This window comes from Anarhichas minor, unplaced genomic scaffold (assembly GCF_050575085.1).
Source record: "Anarhichas minor isolate MPS153535 unplaced genomic scaffold, ASM5057508v1 ptg000020l, whole genome shotgun sequence".
NCBI lineage: Eukaryota > Metazoa > Chordata > Actinopteri > Perciformes > Anarhichadidae > Anarhichas > Anarhichas minor.
In genome coordinates, this window is record NW_027466466.1 from 343,994 (window position 1) to 362,326 (window position 18,333).

The following is an 18,333-nucleotide window of genomic DNA, read 5'->3' on the forward strand; positions in this document are numbered from 1 at the left end:
TCATTTCAATGTAATTGCCTTAATTATTAGATTGGCTTACAGGGACAACGTAAATCCACACGATGCTTTTACATCAAGTTCAACTGAAATTTGACATGAGAATGTGTGTTGAGCAATAGTAAGAGCTGGAGAGTCCAAACTGGAGGAAGCTATTGAAACTTATCGGTTGCACCGTCTATTTTTCTTCAGCCCTCCTCTGTGAGTTTAAACTGCAGCATAAAAGCAGCATAGTTCTAAGACAGTTTTGAGACAAGAGTTGATGCTATATGTGTGATCTCACTGTCCAGTCAGCGATAGAGAGACTCTATTTTTCCCCTTTCAGTAACTCTTCATTGAATTAAATGATGTAGAATCCTGAGAACAATCCTGCCAGGTGGGAGCACACAGCCCGGTGTAGAGGAAACAGAGAGAAGCTCGGGGAGCTTATGTGACTGACTAGCGTGTTAGCCAGCTACAGCAGCTCACCCCTCAGATCCTCTGGTGCCTCTCTCTTAGCTGTTCCACAGGGCAGAACTAAAACATTTGGTGACGCTGCTTTGGTCCAAGACGTTGGAACAGCCTTCCAGAGGATCTGAGAGTAGCTGAAAATATTGATATTTTTAAACAGAAACTAAAAACATATTCAGTCTGGCTTTTATGTAGTGTTTCATCATTTTGTTTTTTATTATTATTGCTTATTACTGTGTCTGATTTTATACAGTGTTTTCATGCTGTGCTTTTTTCATATTTAATTTTGCTTTCATTTTATTACTGTTTTACCATGATCAAATTATTCAGAATTGTATTTTATTTATTTATTTATTTCCTTTACCTTTAATGTTTACACATACGTCTCTTTGTAAAGCACTTTGAAATTCATTTGATTTGTTTGAAATGTGATATATAAATAAAACTTGATTGATTGTTTGAAAAAGACCCGCAAGTATAGTCAGTCATCAATACAGAGGACCAGAACTTTAGTGAAGACGTTCAGATGAATGTCACTCTGCCACCGTAATGGTGTGACCAGGCCTTGAATCTCTTTGGGTTTTTTGGGGATCATGAAACATACAGTAGTATTTGACACTATACACAAACCTCTCTCTAGTCCAGTATACATAGAGACTACAGTATGTGAGCTCACATACAGACACAGTGTCATTGAGGTATAATAGTGAATAAACGCTGCACTCTCCAGAGTCATTTTCTGGTGACATGTACAGGCAGTTTTCTGTTCCCAGAAAGCTCACTAGTTATAAGGATAACTAGTGGGGAAATCTACAAGTGCTTGATGAAGCGTGTATAAATCCCTGATGTAGACTAAACTGTACGTTGTGGTTCTACTACAGTAATATGGTGTTGTATGTTGGAAGAGGAGGGAGGAGTAAACACACACACAGTGAGATGTGTGTCTTACCTTTCTCAGATAATTCACCATCCTTCATGGCCTGTTCAGAGTGAGGGAGCACGGCTGTTGATGACCCATTGACCTTGAGATGAAGAATCTGGCTGTACATCACCATGTGCCTGAAGGGCCAACTCAGAAAAATCAGCTTTTGTTTTACAGTCCACAGTGGAGCCATCTTATTGACAACTTCAATGACATTTAATAGTTGTGTCACTATACAGAGTCTTCAGGTTGGTAAAAATATGTTGTTATTTATTGATACCATCAAAACAATGTTCTCACATGACTAATGTAGCTGACCATAGATTTAAGCGAAAAGTGTCAAACTGTACATTACTGAGAAAGACGAATTATGAGCAACAAAAACTTTACTTTAAGTCCACCTACTTAGCATTTATAACACAGTGTTTATAACACACTATAATGTGATGACAGATTTAAGTGTTTATTAATGCATCTGTCAACAAATCTCACTCCCCATGAGTGTAGGCTGCTGTATAAACAGATACTGAAGGACAATAAAGTCAAATGCAGTTGTAATGTGAAACATGTCTTCATAGGAGAGGTTATAATTCTTGACAAATGTTTTACATTAATGCAGACTGCTTATAATTTCATTATAGTGTTATAAACCTTTATATTAAATATTGATATCGCGCTTCAAAATCTCAAAGGGGTGTAAAGTGACATGAAGAAAAAAATGACCTCTTTTGAAGAAAGCTTTGAATAAACTCCTGCTTAAAAGTTAGAATCTGACAATTTAAACAATGGTCTGTGCAACGTTTCTTCAAAGTCTTTTCTTCACATACTTTTAGCTATACCTCCCCAAAGGTTCTCTAAACTTGAAAATAACTGCAGAGCTGAGCAGGACAACAGAGGTAAAAAAAAGTTCATCTTTTCTTAAAAAATGCTGTCACAGTGGTTTTGTTGACACTCAATTGCTTTCAGGAAAAGAAAAAAAATCCCAATGCTATCCTTTGAGGGGTGAGAGGGAGAGCAAGACAAGGAGGCCACACAAACCAAACTACAGCTGGGGGCTATAACTCCACTGAGCATGTGCCATGAGAAAGCACATTGTACATTTATTTTGAAAAGTAAAAGAGTTATCCTCTGTGTATTCTGACATAGACATAGCATTATAGGGGGCTTTTTAGGGTTCAAAGTTAAAAAAAAAAAATCACATTTGCATTTACAGCGGAGACTTAGTTTATAGCTAAAGAAGGAATGTCACCCATCCAAAAGACATTTTAAGAAGTAGCAATAGAGGTCTGGCAGGAAAAAGTTCAAAGTAAACTAAGCAAACTGTTGTGCCTCGGGCAACTCCAGTAGTCCCACACACAGTTCCCCATTGTCTGGCCTTGTGACTCTGTTGGTGTCTCCTCTCAGCTTACTACTCTCAGCTTATTCCCTCAGGGCACTGGTCAAACCAAAAAAACAACCCACTGGCAAAATGTCACAAGACCTGCTTGAGGCAAAGGTTCAAAATCTCTCTCTCAAAAAAAAGTCATTACAAATTGATAATCCCAGAAAATGTGTGAATGAGCTGTTCTCCACTCATAATGGCATGATATCCACAACATACATTTGTTCCCAGCCTGTAAAAATACTACAGTTGTACAGCAAGTAACCCAAATACAAACTCTCACCTGGATGTTGTCGGCTGAAGTTTGTTGGACGCTGGAGGAGTTGAGGACAGGTGAGGAACTACAGTGATTTCCCTAAACAAACAGACACAGGAGAGCACCTGCAATTCAAATACACGCTGGCATGTAAAGGAAACTCGGTCAGGTCTCCAAATCCTCCATTTGCCTGCATTTGAATAAGACAAAGGGACTTCAAAATGTTCTGTGTAGGTTTGTGGGATCCCTGAATCTCATGAACAATGATGGAAATAAAAGGACTTTGTTCATCAACAAATGATGATTCAGTAAATTTCGTTTCACTGGCTACGCATCATTCAGGAAAAACATGGTCGTGATGCTGTCGGCTGTCTGTTGCTGAGCTCACTTCTCAAACATTTACAGTAAACAGGAGGTGGTTCAACTGGTTTCATTTTCACCAAAGCTCTGTCATTGTAGAAGAAAAAGTCTGCCCTCATGTGGACAGAGGATCTACATGCAGCATCCAATAAGATACAGGGGTTAGAAAGGAGAGGAAGTATTTTGGTTTGTATAGTTTGTAATATCTGTAGGAGAACTACTTAGAGCTTAAAGAATACGGTCAGGTAGTAGTACTGTGCTGGTTTTCACACTTCTTGATTAATCTATTTTTCCATAATTAATTTTTCTCTCTATGGGAAACTTTTTTCCACTTGCACCCTCCAGTAAGGTCAGAGGTCAGCAAGAGAAGAGGACAGATTTGATGTTACAATGAAAATCTCTGACCTGTCAGATTCTATGAGGAGGATCAAGTCATCAAATAGACTATTGTACCTGTTGGGAAGTTCTTTACAGCTTGTGACTCATAAAAGACTACAACTTTGTTATTATAAAAATAAATGTAAAGGGGCATGAGTAAGTAGGGCTGTCCTCCACCAAAGAAATTCTTAGTCAACTAAAACTCATCCCATTTTGTCGACTAATCGGTTAGTTGATTTAATAGACAGATCTGTAAAACTAAGTTTCTCCACAAAGAATCACACACAAGCACCACTTTAAATCTTGTGTTCACCAGAGGTGTACTTCTTGTTTCTTGGGAATAAGTCATTCGGCATAAAAAAGCATTAAAAAAATGACTAATCAACTAAAGAAATCTTAGTGTCTAAGACCAAAACGACTGATAAATTGACTAACAGACTAAGAGGGGGAAGTCTTAAACAACAGTTTGTATATCCTTATAAACAAAACTTAATTTTTACCGTCAAATTATTACATCAAATTACCTCATGCCCATATATTTAGATTTGTTCACACCATTAAAATGATTTTGAAGCTCAGTACCGTCCAGGAAAACCAGAAAATGAAAATTGGCAACTTACCCGGTCCACCCTAACTATAGGGTCAAATGTTTGTTCTTTACAGTTTGTGACCGAATATGAATATTATAGGGTTAAGAGTTTTGGTTAACAGCTAGCAAAATGAAAACATGGTGGCAAAGGTTTTGGTAAATGCTATCAAAATACAGTAGGTCTGCAACTAACATTTGTTTTTCACAAACAATGATTTTTACATTTATTTTTTCGATTAATCATTTGTAGAAAAACAAAAAAGGTCAAAAATGCCCAGAGTCCATGCATTAATTAATAAATCGTGGGTCACAGAATTTGATGTAACAGCTGTCTCCCGGAGGTTGCTGGCACAGGAGTTTGAACCCATGTTGGCTTGTTGTGGGAATTTCACCACCTGACAGGTCGAGAGACATGTCATCATGCAGGTGTCAACATGTCCATACAACGGATCTACCTCTGAACAGAAGGCTTCTTCAGAAAGACAACAGGCCTGTCCCTACCAGCGTGAGGTTTCTACCGTGTACCTCGTGTCTCCGTCTTCACCAGCACGCATCCCTGACCGTCACTTTACCTCCTCATCCTATTGGCCGCTCTCACTGCACCTGCTAGACTCACCCGCCAATCACGCGCTTCGGTCCGTGTGCTCCAAGATGGCGGCTTCCAGTGCTCCGTATCAGACATCATCGCATATGAAGGCAAAATATCACTATCTGCCGGTCGTTTAAACGTCTGAAGAGACACACCAGAAGAAGCCGAGAGGGGCTGAGTTGTCGCCAGTGAAACGCGGGAACGGTTTCCCTATGGTTTGTTCGTGCGAGGAGCCGGTCTCCGTGGCGGTCTGAAGGGGGTTGTGTTATCCGAGTATGGCCACTGAGAACAGGATCAATTTTTGGAGGAGAAACGCAAAGGTTCCCGGAAGGTGAGTTTCTTTTACGTCTAACGTTACTCTCCTTTAACTTTATTAAATGAAGCAGGACTAACGTTACATTCATTTCGGACGTTTCAGACGGATACTGATAAATTTCAAAAATACCATTAACGGTCAGTACAGTATTATATAACATAGCTAATATCCTATTGTAGCTTGAATCAATATAATTAAGTAGGCTATATATTGGAATACAAACGCTGTTTAAAACGGAGCTGTTTAGCTGACTTATAAACTGTCACTGTAAGTGCCTCAAGAGTAGTCATTAGGTGACCGTATTGTAGTAATGGGTTCATTAACTTGAGGACTTTCCGGCCGGCCCACTATCTGGTTTGACTGTGTATCTTTATGACAGCCTCCGTTGAGAGAAACACATCTCCATCTTCTCTGCTTATTTCTCACGATCAGAAGTGGAGGTGTCACGCCCGCCATATGCTTACTCAGTCTGTGCTAGGAGGGGGTGACACTCAATACGGGCTAGCTATGAGGAGAGGTAACAGTGAAGGAGACTGGATGTCTGGATGAGGTTCACTGCTGTCACCTCAAATCTCTTATTTTGTGATCTCTTTGTGGGTTTTGTTTGATGAGTCATGGAGGGAAGAAGTTAAATGAAATGCATCCTCTTTTTGTGGCAGCTTGATGAGACGACCAAAAGCTCACCAACAAGAACTGATTGACCAGGTCTGAGTTTGTCTTTGTCTTACATGGGGCGCTTATTACAATGTACAGACAAGTATGTGTTATGGGGAAAATAGCTTTACCTTCCTGAAGTGGGTGGAATCATGTGGAACATTGCTTTTAATTTCGGTCAGATCAGGCTAGTCTCAGTTTGTAGAGCCTGCTCAGTAGGCATCATGGTAATGGGTTGTTATGGGCACTGAGGACATGCAGGTATCCTCCTCAGCCTGCACACTCGTGGAAAAGGAAATCTTTTCAGACTTCATAGATAAGACATCAGGAGATATTCGTATTTCTTACGTATGTGATTATTTATCTGTAAACTACAGACACTGACTGGTTGTCATGAGCCAGGGCAGGACAACCACTAGCATACGGGGGGGGAGGCGGAGGGTGTGTGTGGGGGTGATATTGTGCAGTGTGTTTGGGTAATCATAGAGGAGAGGCTCTCTAAGGAGAGGGCGTTGCTGTCCATGTCACACACACACTGATCTCTCTCTAACTGTGGTGGGTGGAAAGCTAGAAAACACACATGTTTGGACAGGAAAGCAAGCTGCTAGTCCTGCTGCCTGCCCTTGAGCCTCTCCTGATAAAAGTCTGAGGCCGATAAACAAGACACTCTGGCACTGCCAGATAATCAGCAGGCCCAGTTCTCAGCCACCAGGCTTACTGTCAGTTTGTTCATGCAAACAACGTTAAATAGGTTGGCACGGGTTGGCCCCAGGCGTGGGCAGCCACCATTTGACAGTCCATAATACTAATATTTGTTGCTTTGTGATATTCACACAAAAGTCTCTACTTTGAATGTAGTGCTTATCATTAGTGAAATTTCTGCCGCCCGGAAGGAGAGCATTTTGGATAAAAAGTCCTATGAGACTTAGTGTTCGACCACCACTCTGGTGAAAGAAAGAAAAAGTTGTCAACAACATTCCTTTGTTCCCCAATCTGTGATCAGAATCCTTATTAAAGAGAGCAGTCCTCAACGGAAGACCTCCGGTACTTTGACCAAAAGCTTCCCTCTTTTGACAGTCTGAAAAGTAATTAGTTGTTAACAACACTGTTACTAATATCTGATTTGTGCTGATAACACAGGCACAGATATGACCACTTGCCTTAATTCCCACGCTATGTAATAACAATTATAACTAAAGTGTGACTGTTGATCATGCATCCATTCAAAATACTTTTTTTTTTTTAAAGCCTAAATGTTGAATAGGGAGGAGGAGGCTGCTGCCTTTGACTTTCTATAAGGAAAAGCATGTAGTGGGTCTGGCCCAGATCCCATCCTGTGACTCTTGACTGTGTCTGCTTTGGGTCGCCAGAGAGTTGGAAAGAAGCTGAGCTGAGAAAGAAGATTCTCACATCCGTTGAACATAATGGCCACCACAGGGTATAGGAACACAGGGGGGGTGCAAGCTGTCCCCTAGTTCTGTTCAATGCACACTGCAGACAGTACAATCCAAAGAAGACAGGGCTAGAGTTATTTTATTTAAAGTTATTACATTATGAGAAACCTAATCAAAAAATTGTTAAATAATATTGTATATTCAGCGCATAGTGTAATATCTAAAAAAAAGTACTATCTTCTTAAAGCATAGGAACCCTTCAATTTATATGTCAAATGTATAACTTTTTTTCCTCCTACTGAGAAAGTCTAAGGGTCTCCTAGGGGTGGGGATTTGAAGAAACTCGCATATACACACATTTTATATACATATATATATATATATATATATATATTTATTTATTTATTTATTAATGAGAAAATGTACCTAAAACATCTTATAAAAACAATAAATATAAAATTACATTTCTTTTAACATATGTGTCCTCATGTCAAACCTAGGCTACTTGCTGATTTGTTTCTTCTCACATTACCTCTGTATTGCACAGATTCTCCTTTTAAAAATATGTATTGCAAAAAATGCCCCATAAATGTGTATCACACACAATATATGGAGTTGTCCTTTCTTGTCTGTATTTATAGATTTTTTATTGATTTCTTGTAGGTCGAAACATTGCATCAATGCACTTTTATTTTTTTCTATATATATATATATATATATTAGGAAACAAGGGGAAATATGTTCACAAAGAGCAACACATACAGGGACAGGATGTGCGTGTGTTAACTTTCCTCTGAATAATAATGGATGAGTAGATTAGCTGACTATTAGCATTAGCAGGGCTAAAGACTGGGAGGCTACATGTGTTTTTCTGCACAGAGGTGACAGCGGTTCACATGTCCTCTTCTACAGTGTACAACCAGTTTATGGAGCGCAGCATCCTCCTCTCGACCCACGGTTGCGACGCACGTAAGTGCTAAACCCAACCGGACTGCATGGCGTCATGTTACCCACACGGATGCATTTTATTTGTGCGTGTTATTTGTGTCTCCCATTTTCAACCTTGTTTTGCTGCTCATTGTTCCCTGCTTCAAGTACTTGAACATGTGTGTATTGCATGCACAAGTACTGTACCAGTTTGACCCAGTGCTGACATTTACATTGTTCAACCTATTTGATTTTTGTTGGATTTGCTGTTTAGGTTTTTTTGTGTTCCTTTGGGTTATATCTTTATTGTGCACCAGCACCGCCATGAATGAGAACCTTTTCTGTCTGTCTGTCTCTTTTTCTTTGTGTTTGATCTCTCAATCTGTCCCTCTGCAGGTATCCCAAAGACACAAAGCCCAAGTTCAACAATCCCAAGTCTAAAAAGGCCTCGAGCTTCCACGAGTTCGCCCGCAGTACCAATGACGCTTGGGACATCGACGAAGAGGAGGACGAGGATTTCCTCGGGACCCCAGCCCAAACGTCCTCCCTATCATCAGGTCTCCACTCTTTGTCAACACAGAACCAGGTAGCTCCAAGACATCCTGTTTGTCCCTGAGCAGTTCATGGGCATTGAAATGAAGTGTGAAAAGTGTGAAATGAAAGGAGATGTTCTGATGTGTTTCCACTCAACAGCAGAATCAGGTCGGGGATGCAGAAGCCAGGGTGTCACACAGTCCCGGGACAGAGGATCAAGGCCTCCAGGATGTGGGGGAGGAGGACGCGGAGTGCGAGCACGTCAACGGCAAGGTTGTCAAGTCTAGCAGTGACGTCCACCTCAACACGTCCTCTGGTATGTAGGCAATACACTGCAGAGCTTCATTTGGCATTAAGAGCTCCTGAGGAGCTTATCAGGGGATTCAAAGTGAAGCTAATTACAGACGTTGACATTGCAGATGGGGCTAGTGGGTTATATCAGGCCATTAACATGTGCCTGGCTCAACATTTTACAATCCTGAAAATGTTTCTCCAAATGCTCTGATGTGTACTAATGTGTTTCCAGTGACAGACAGTGAGATAACTAGCATGAACACTACAGTACTGCTCACTAGTGTATCTTATCACAATTATGCTTGTTAAGCAGGGTTCCCACGCATCCTGGAAAACAGTTGACCAATTTTTCAGTCAATAAAAACACCTAGTAAATGAGAGAAGAAGTCAAATGTCTTGGAAAATCTTCTATTGTCCCTGGAAATGATGTCCCAGACATTCTCCTATTTTCAAAAAAACGACTAGTTTATCTATCAGAGCTCCCCAAATAGCATTACCATCTGAAAGGTATGTTCAGGATCATATTAATGTTGAAATGGTAGTTTATGGACCAGAGTATTTTGTCATCATTTCTAAGCACAAAAGAGATGATCAAACATCAACAATTTTTCTCCAGAATCGCTGACTCCACCTTCAATGCTGACTGAAATAACAGAAAGTGACCCCTCAGCTGATTTATACCCGTCACATAACTATGATAATGAAGACGAGATTTGTTGGTTTCGTTGTCTGATGGAATAGTAGATAGTTATAATCCTTGTTTGTGATATAAGTCGCCCCTCATTCCAAATCTCATCTACCTGTACATTTAAATGGGAAGTCCAAGCATCTCTACCATTACAAGTATTAACCATAGAAGTAACAAAACAGGAAATGAAATGTCAAGATTGAGTGGATGAATTTAAAGGTTGATATAATACACACATTTCTGGCCTAACTTTGGGTGTTAAGTTGAACATTGTGTCTCATTTGCAGTGGTTGTGGACTGTCTACTGTCTACAAAAAGGTTCTTGTTGTTCTTGTGTGGCACGCTACAGTTCGCTCCACACTGCAGAAGCAGCAGTCTCTCCCAGTTCGTCCCATCATCCCACTGGTGGCCCGCATGTCGGACCAGAACGCGTCGGGAGCACCGCCCATGACAGTGAGGGAGAAGAGCCGGCTGGACAAATTCAAGCAGCTGCTGGCTAGTCCCAACACTGACCTAGGTAGGAGAGCAACACTCTCATAGCGCTAGATAAGAGGAAATACTGGCTCCAGGTCAACACTACACACTCTGTCTCTCTCTGTGTGTGGATCCCTGCTGGCGATGAACTGTGTTTGTATCTTGCTCTATGCTCTTACAGAGGAACTCCGGAAGCACAGCTGGTCGGGCATACCAAGAGAAGTCCGGCCAATCACGTGGAGGCTTCTCTCTGTGAGTATTGTGACCTTCCTGTATTTTGGCTTGTTGCACAGCATTTGGTCTCAAAGCCTGTTAGAGAGTCCAAGTTACATTCTTTTTAGTTTCTGTGTGAGCCTGTTGCATTCTTCTTCAGAAAATGTTCACATAATATCAAAAGCCTTATCCTTACAGGCAACCTTACCTCAAATGATGGGCCAGTTCAGTTCCTCCGCAACTGTTCATGTAACTCTCTCTCTGACAGGGCTACCTGCCGGCCAACAAGGAGCGCAGAGAGCTGGTGCTAAAAAGGAAGCGAGAAGAATACTTTGGCTTCATAGAGCAGTATTACCATTCCAGAACAGACGAGCACTATAAAGACACATACAGACAGGTAATACTACAGTTCAAGTTAAACCATGTGGATGGTGAATGTAGTGGATTGAAGCAATAAATTCCTCAGTGTGGTATATTGATCTCGAAAGAGTTCTGCTGAGAAAGCGTTTGTACTTCCTGAATCCAGCGCCGTCATTTGTCGTGCCAGTGATGTAGTTGGAGGTAGGAAGAGTTACGGGCTGTTTCAGCTGTCCACGTCTGGGTAGCTAGGGGGGAAGCTATAGATCAGGGGTATTCAATTAAAATTCCAAAAGGTCCAGATCGAGAAAATCTCCTAGGGCAAAGGTCCGGAACATTACAATAATAACTTGCGCTATTTAGTGCCATATATATATATATATTCGAGAAGTCTAGTAGTAGTAACGCGTCTGTGTAGTCAACAACTGTCAAATCAAATAAAGAAAGTACATCAATTATATTTTAACAAATATTATTCTCAGTTTTCAAATTTAACTGGATGGATTATAAGTAATACATAGAAATACATAAATACATGTTCTCTAATTTCAAGTAAAATAAGAGCTGGATTAAAGAATAACTGACATAACAGAAAGCTTTTCAAAAATGTGCATCTTAAAATAAAGTAATTCATTTTAGAAAAAATAATTTCACTGAATTGTCCTGCAGCTTTAAATTCAGTTCATTCAGGTGTGAAGTGATGTCAATCAAAAAAGCCACAATATTATATTTTTCTCATCAGTGAGCATGGACTTTATCTGTGGTTATTAAACCACTTGTTTCAGCTCTATTCTCTCTCTTAACATCATTGTTGGACAGTGAATTCATGTGTTAGGATTCTGATCATTTTGGACTCTTAGGTTTATTTTCTGTGTCTTCATTCAGATGTGAGTGGGTACGTTTGCTCAAAAGAGTTGTTCTTTGTCTCGTAGTGTCGCTTCATTTACCGCTTTTAATAATCGTCACGGTCTCTGAACATGTGAGACACACTGGTTATAAACTGTCCGTGTGAAGAATTAACCTGTAAGAGTCTGTTCATTCTTGGTTAAAGACTCTGGTCTCTTTGACCACTTTTCTCTCTTTGGAGAACGTTATGTGAACTTCTCTGACTCACGTATTATTCTCCTGCTCGTCCTTCTCTCTCCTCGTCTCTCCCCCGGTGTGTGTACATCTCACTCCAGTCAGGAAACTTGTCAGAATACTCATATTTGATTGGCTGAGCTGCATCACGTGATGTGATTTACAACGCATTGGTCGGTGCGTTTCCTGCACCGCTGAACAAGTGCCGTACAGGCTGAAAAAGCTGCGCCGGTTAAAATAGAAGCGCCCTGTCAAAATAAAATCGATTTTAGGTCCTGGGTCCGGATACAACGGCGTCTGGGTCCGGATCCGGACCGCGGTCCGCCAATTGGCGACCCCTGCTATAGATGCTGCTCAAAAACAGAACTTCCTGAACATGTTGTAAGTTCTATTGTGTAAATAAAGTTAAAAAACAGAACTTTCTTGTTCTCTTTGCTTATAATGCAAACTATGAAAATGGTGTGCCAAGACATGAGTGGCGAGCATGTTCTGGACTAGGGCCCAGTTTACAGTGTTTTGGCCGACTCACATATTCAGCCGTATTAATTGGAGCCAGAGTATACGGAGAGAGAATATTGTCGGCGAGGACCCTACAGGCGTCAGAAGCGCATGCGCAATGTATCCTGGTACATGTCGGCACAGTTGAGCGAGCAAGAGAACTCAGCTTTCTGGGTCAATATAGCACGTACTGAGGAATTTACTGCCTTTACCATCAACAATGATTGGACATCCACATAAAAGGTGGCGAATTTTACCTTTAACTAAAAACTACACTAAGCATGATCTGCTTTGATTATCTTAAGTAACATCTCAATCATGTTTCTTCCTGTCAGATCCACATCGACATTCCAAGAACCAACCCTCTGATTCCCTTGTTCCAGCAGCCCGTAGTACAAGAGGTAAGATGTGAACGGCTGAAGAGCAGGGGAAATCCCAACAGCTCATCAGTTTTGTGTTTACTTTCTATAATCATGAGTGCTTTGTGTTGAGTTTGTCAGTCACATTAAAAGTGAAGCAGGAGGCTGTTTCATGAAGCGAGATCAAGAGGTTAGCCTGCTGGCTCACTTTTAACTGGGCTAGATTGTCGTGACAACCTCTGCTGCAGGTGAACAAGAGCACAGTTTAAGTTTACAATAAAGCAACAAGCAAGAAACGGAGACAGATCAATAGAGTCATGATCATTATACCAGAGAAAAGCACCATGTGTCCGAACTGGGTTTAAAATAGGGCGTCTGTACTTTACCATACTATCAACCTAATACATGGTGAATTGTGGCTGTAGTTTCTGGAACACTCTTATTCTGTCTTTGCAGCTCAGAGTCAACTTTGTGAGTGTTAAATCTGCTCAGACTCAATGAGATGATGAGTGGAAATAAAAGGTAGAATCACTATCGCCTTTTATTAGAGAATAAAAATCCACACATTTTTATAAGCTCAATCGGTTCATAGGTCAGTCTTTCCTTTCTGTCCTTGAGACCATTTTTGCTCAGAGTTTGTGTAGTTTTCGAGCCTTGATTTTAGGTGTCATGCAATTGTCTTGTAATTAGGGAATCTTTCCCACAGTCTCATAGCTGGATTAGAAGTTAAGAAGCAGCTTTCTGATAGGGGTTATCTAGGATCACAGGTGTTAGTCTCCGTGAAGCCTGGTAACCTCAACAGAGAGCCAGACTAAGTTGAACTAGCACCTTGATACAGGCCTCATTGTAAAAAATCAACTTTGCTTTATCTCATGTTAAGCAGAGGCAAATGAGATTGGACACTCTTTAGATACAAGTTGATGCTATCTACTGTAGATAAGTCATGACCCTGTGAGTGATACTATGACTGTGACAGTCACTGAGGAAGGACCAGCATCAGATTACTACACTTTCTGTAAAAAGGAACTTGGCTTGTTCCTTAAATGTGGTGATATTATGTGGGTTTTCAAAACACCAAAGATTTGCGTCCACATTTACCAGAAACCTGTGACTGGGTTTAATCACAGCCTCATTAGAGCAGGCCAAATAATTCTTTATTAATGTTCAATGTTCAATGTTCATAAATGCATCAAAAGGTTTACACACTGTAACTCAGAGCAACATACTGTATGTCTGATATGCTGGACCTGAGAGTTAAGAATCAGAGTGAAAGCTCTTTAACGCTACATGTCATCATTCACCCATTCAACACTGATGACAGAGGCTACGGGAGCAATTTGGGGTTAAGTGTCTTGCCCATGGACACATTGACATGGACTAGAGGAGCCGGGATCCAACCGCCGATCCTCTGATTGAAGAACGACCCTGCTCTACCACTGAGCCACTGAGGCACACATTAATCAACCGTTTTGTTGTTGTCTTTCTGTTCTCAGGTGTTTGAGCGTATCCTCTTTATCTGGGCCATCCGTCACCCAGCCAGCGGTTACGTCCAGGGAATCAATGATCTGGTCACGCCCTTCTTTGTCGTCTTCCTCTCTGAGTTTGTCAGTAAGTCACTGGTGGAAAATTTCCTGCATAGAGCCCCGTTATATTGACACTGGACCAAGTGACTCATGTCAGCTCTTGTTTCTGGTTTCACACTTTTTTGTCTGTTTTATGTACCTATATTTTACATTGTTGTTACTAGGGCTGATACCACATCACATCCAAGGTCATAAACATTTCTTCAATCAATCTGAATAAGAGTCATCTGTATGAGTCTGGCCATTTCGGTGTCATTCAGTGTTATTTGTTGTCCCAGCAGAGGATGTGGAGAACTTTGAGGTGGCAGCGCTGCCTCTGGACACCCAGAGAAACATCGAAGCTGACAGCTTCTGGTGCATGAGCAAGCTGCTGGATGGAATACAGGTCTGGTCACACACACACATCTCAATAAACACTTGTTTAAAGCTGCAAATGTGCCTGTTTACTGAACATGCTATCCTTTCAGGACAACTACACCTTTGCTCAGCCTGGAATCCAGAACAAAGTGAAAGCTTTAGAGGAGCTGGTCAGCAGGATAGATGGTAAGTGGACACCTGTCAGTGAGTAAGGAGTTTAGTGTGTCACATGTACTCTGCACTGACATGCACTCTGCTCATGCCTCTCTTTGGGCTTGTTTACAATTCAAATCATACATGCAGAAAGTGATGGAAGCTTAGCACAGCTGATTCCAGAGACGAGCTATTATCCCACATCTTTAACGTGTGTGTGTGTGTGTGTGTGTGTGTGTGTGTGTGTGTGTGTGTGTGTGTGTGTGTGTGTGTGTGTGTGTGTGTGTGTGTGTGTGTGTGTGTGTGTGTGTGTGTGTGTGTGTGTGTGTGTGTGTGTGTGTGTGTGTGTGTGTGTGTGTGTGTGTGTCCAGAGGACATTCATAATCATTTCAAGAGGTATGAGGTGGAGTATCTGCAGTTTGCTTTCCGGTGGATGAACAATCTGCTGATGAGAGAGCTGCCGCTCCGTTGCACTATTCGTCTCTGGGACACCTACCAGGTAGAGCAGAGTGTACACCACCTACAAACCTTCACAGTAGAAAGTAACCCAGTACAACAGCACAAACTGCTGCCTGAAAAAAACTACTGTAGAATTCACCTATACACTCACTCAATTATACAGTATTTGTTACTCTTCTTGGTTTTCTGCAGGCTGAAGCGGAGGGTTTCTCCCACTTCCACCTGTACGTCTGTTCTGCTTTCCTCATTGAGTGGCGCAAAGAAATCCTCTCCATGGTTGACTTTCAGGTACCGATCTGTCCTCTTTGTAGTCATGCACACTTAACTGAGAACGTAACTGCTAAATATTGATTGAAGTACCAACAAATGATAACAAGACCTACTGTAAAGACTGGTTTATGGAAGCAAAGAAAAATGATGTGATCATTTTGATATTAAAAGCAACTGTATTGAAGAAGACTTGAAACTAGAGATTGAAACCATAAACTCATGTTTACAATGTTTACTGAGGTAATAAATCAAGAGAGAAGTAGTTGTTTTCTCAGACTTCTATACAACCAGAGGAGTCGCCCCCTGATGGACATTAGAGAGAATGCAAGTCTACCTCTACCTTCCAAAATAGTGTCAATGTAAATGTATTTCTGTTGCTCTTCAGGGCCTTCTTATGCTACTGCAGAACCTTCCCACAATCCACTGGGGCAACGAGGAAGTGGGTCTCCTCCTGGCTGAAGCTTATAGACTGAAGTACATGTTTGCAGACGCACCCAGCCACTACAAGAGGTAGGCGCGAGGCCGCCTCCCAGCAAGCACAGTCCCCCCTGAGATCAGACCAGACTGTGACTGGAGGGACCGCCAGTATTCAAGACACTCCAGACGCCCATGTCTTGTGTTTGAGGTGACCTGGAAGACACTGAAGCCACAAAACTTCTCCTATGAAAATGAAGTCCAGTGAATGTCCCAGTGGATTTGGGTTAATGGTGCTCCCACAGAGCTCAGTGAATATGAGGCTATTTGCAGTGGATGGACTGCACTGTTTCAATGGACTGTTACAGTATGAACACAGCTATGCCACCTTGGTTAACTTATACTGGTTTGGTCATGCAACATTAATTGTCTCTCATGTGAAACGTACACTCGGAAGAACACGCTGTGGTATAAACGGAATGATGATTTTAGTGAAAGATTGCTCCAACAGATTATATTTTCTTGTTTTGAAGATATGTTTTGGTATTTGTTTTAAAACTCCTATACGTAAACCAGACAAATACTTTATTTTCTCTTTTAAAACCTACCTAGTCTGACACTGTCAAGCTGATGGACCGTCCCTTATGTTTTGGTCCAGGGTTACCAAATTTGCACTGTACAATCAACTTCTTGCTTTTGGGACTTCAGTGAGTCAGTTTGATTGGTTGCCAGTATGGATATTCTCAATTGTATTAGGTATTAGACCTAAGAGTAGCAAATATTAGGTACTGTGTTTTATTTCAAGTTGGGTTTTGTTTTACAAGTGGAGAAACTGATTTGGTATCAGTTGGCCTTGGTTATCATAAATCAGCATCTTCAATCACAATGAGGCTCTCGGGTGTAATATATATCACCAGTGGTTCAATTAGAGTTGTACTGCCTCTGAATAGACGAGGAACGATGGAGACCTTTTGGTTAATGTAGCTTTGAAATTCCTTGCTCAATTATTTTATGTTGAAACTAACTGAGATAATTCTAAATTTTATTATATTTTTGACAGAATACAATTTTAGTTGGAGATTGCTGCACATAGTATCACTGACACAAATAGAGATCAGTAACGGCTGGTCTGTTTTGTCCTGAGCCTTTTCAGACTTATTTCTTATTGCATAATGATGTAAATGATCGTATGATCCTCTATGAAGTATCTAATGAGATACCTGTGGTTACTGTAAACCTGCATATGCATAGAGGTAGTCAACAATGTTTGAGATCCTCAGTTGGGGATCATTTTAGCAATTGTTTATGGGGTTGGAGATATTTTTTTATGGAGGAGATGCCTTGTCAATGCTTGTTCAGTACTGAAGGACATTTAGCCCCACCATCCTACTTGAGACGGTCCTGTGGACACAGTGCAGCTCACAATGTTCTCCTGTCTTTTAGAGTGTACAGTAACACGGATAAATGCTTTGGTATCATTAATGCTCATGTTTTATATTTGTCTAAGGTTCACGTTAGGTTGCACTTGTATCTGTGACCATTCTGGCTGTGTGTGTGTGGGGGGGGGGTGAATATGTGTGTTACTATCTAGCTTCATTACCAGTGATAATTATAACACAACGTATGTTTGAGAGATATGACAATCATTAGCCTATGATACTTTGATTTCTCTACCATACCTTTCTTTTCTTTGGTCATTTTGAAGCAAATGCTTTGTTAAGCTGTTGTCAAGTTTAAAATCTGGATTTCCTGTGCACTAGATTCCTGGAGATTGTAGAATACAACAAATTGAATGGAGAAACATCTTTCATGATTAGTCTTAATTCATATTCAGGAATTATTAAATCCTTATGAAATATGGGGATTCAACCATAGCTTGAGGTCTATGTTACTTCATGGCATTATATGAAGTGCTCCTGAAGTCACCATGGTACTTAATGAGTCTATGAAAGGGATCCTTTTATTGCTGGAAAAACACGGCTCTATACTTATTTATGGTTTATTCATTGCCTGTTTTTTGCTTTAAGCCAGCTATAATCTTGTGTTCATCAACCTTGTTTTACCCATCTAAAACATGTTGAATGTTTTGTGAGTGTTGTTGTTGAATGTATGCCTTTAGCCTTAAAGTAGTTTCTTTTTTTCATTCAGGTGCGCCAACTGATTGTTCACTCCATGCTGTTTTTATCTAAAGGTCATTATGTCCTCACAATGTGATGTTGATAACTAAAGGCTGACAAAATAAAACCTTTGTTTCAGAGCTGTTTATGCTGTCTCAACAATAATATGCCAAATCTTTATTGGGTTTCAGTAATCAGGGCTGGTTTGAATGAAGAAACGTAAAAAACTTACAGTACACCTGCTGTCTTATCTTTTTGTTCATATTAAAT

At 40.8% G+C, this 18,333-nt stretch overlaps 2 protein-coding genes across 5 annotated transcripts in view; one reads left to right on the forward strand and one right to left on the reverse strand.

Annotated features, from left to right (window-relative positions):
- The window catches only part of LOC142954394 (myelin transcription factor 1-like), a 134,165-nt gene extending 128,517 nt beyond the window's left edge, over window positions 1-5,648 (reverse strand). The window contains exons 1-3 of the mRNA XM_076095362.1: window positions 4,859-5,648; window positions 3,034-3,105; window positions 1,397-1,506 (exon numbers count right to left, since the gene is read on the reverse strand). Of these exons, the coding sequence (XP_075951477.1) occupies window positions 1,397-1,506; window positions 3,034-3,105; window positions 4,859-4,887 (211 nt within the window). The 5' untranslated portion in view covers window positions 4,888-5,648. The remainder of the gene's footprint in view (window positions 1-1,396; window positions 1,507-3,033; window positions 3,106-4,858) is intronic.
- Window positions 4,959-18,209, forward strand: tbc1d22b (TBC1 domain family, member 22B). 4 transcript variants are annotated; one of them, XM_076095366.1, is made up of 14 exons: window positions 4,959-5,253; window positions 8,199-8,255; window positions 8,610-8,799; window positions 8,907-9,063; window positions 10,079-10,246; window positions 10,385-10,455; window positions 10,685-10,813; window positions 12,687-12,752; window positions 14,204-14,318; window positions 14,572-14,678; window positions 14,761-14,836; window positions 15,175-15,302; window positions 15,455-15,550; window positions 15,918-18,209. In XM_076095366.1, the coding sequence occupies exons 1-14, from the start codon at window positions 5,198-5,200 to the stop codon at window positions 16,044-16,046; spliced, it is 1,545 nt and encodes a 514-aa protein (XP_075951481.1). In that variant the 5' UTR covers window positions 4,959-5,197; the 3' UTR covers window positions 16,047-18,209. The 4 variants fall into 4 exon arrangements, with proteins under 4 accessions (XP_075951481.1, XP_075951482.1, XP_075951484.1 ...); XM_076095367.1 differs by having other exon boundaries at window positions 4,960-5,253; window positions 14,575-14,678; XM_076095368.1 differs by lacking the exon at window positions 4,959-5,253 and adding an exon at window positions 7,141-7,330.
- The last annotated feature ends 124 nt before the right edge of the window (window positions 18,210-18,333 follow it).

Coding starts and splice junctions, on each gene's coding strand:
- tbc1d22b (XM_076095366.1), top strand. CDS start 5,198: ATGGCCACTGAGAACAGGATCAATTTTTGGAGGAGAAACGCAAAGGTT. Junction 14,319..14,571: donor CTTCCTCTCTGAGTTTGTCA/GTAAGTCACTGG, acceptor TTGTTGTCCCAG/CAGAGGATGTGGAGAACTTT. Junction 15,303..15,454: donor GTCTCTGGGACACCTACCAG/GTAGAGCAGAGT, acceptor GGTTTTCTGCAG/GCTGAAGCGGAGGGTTTCTC.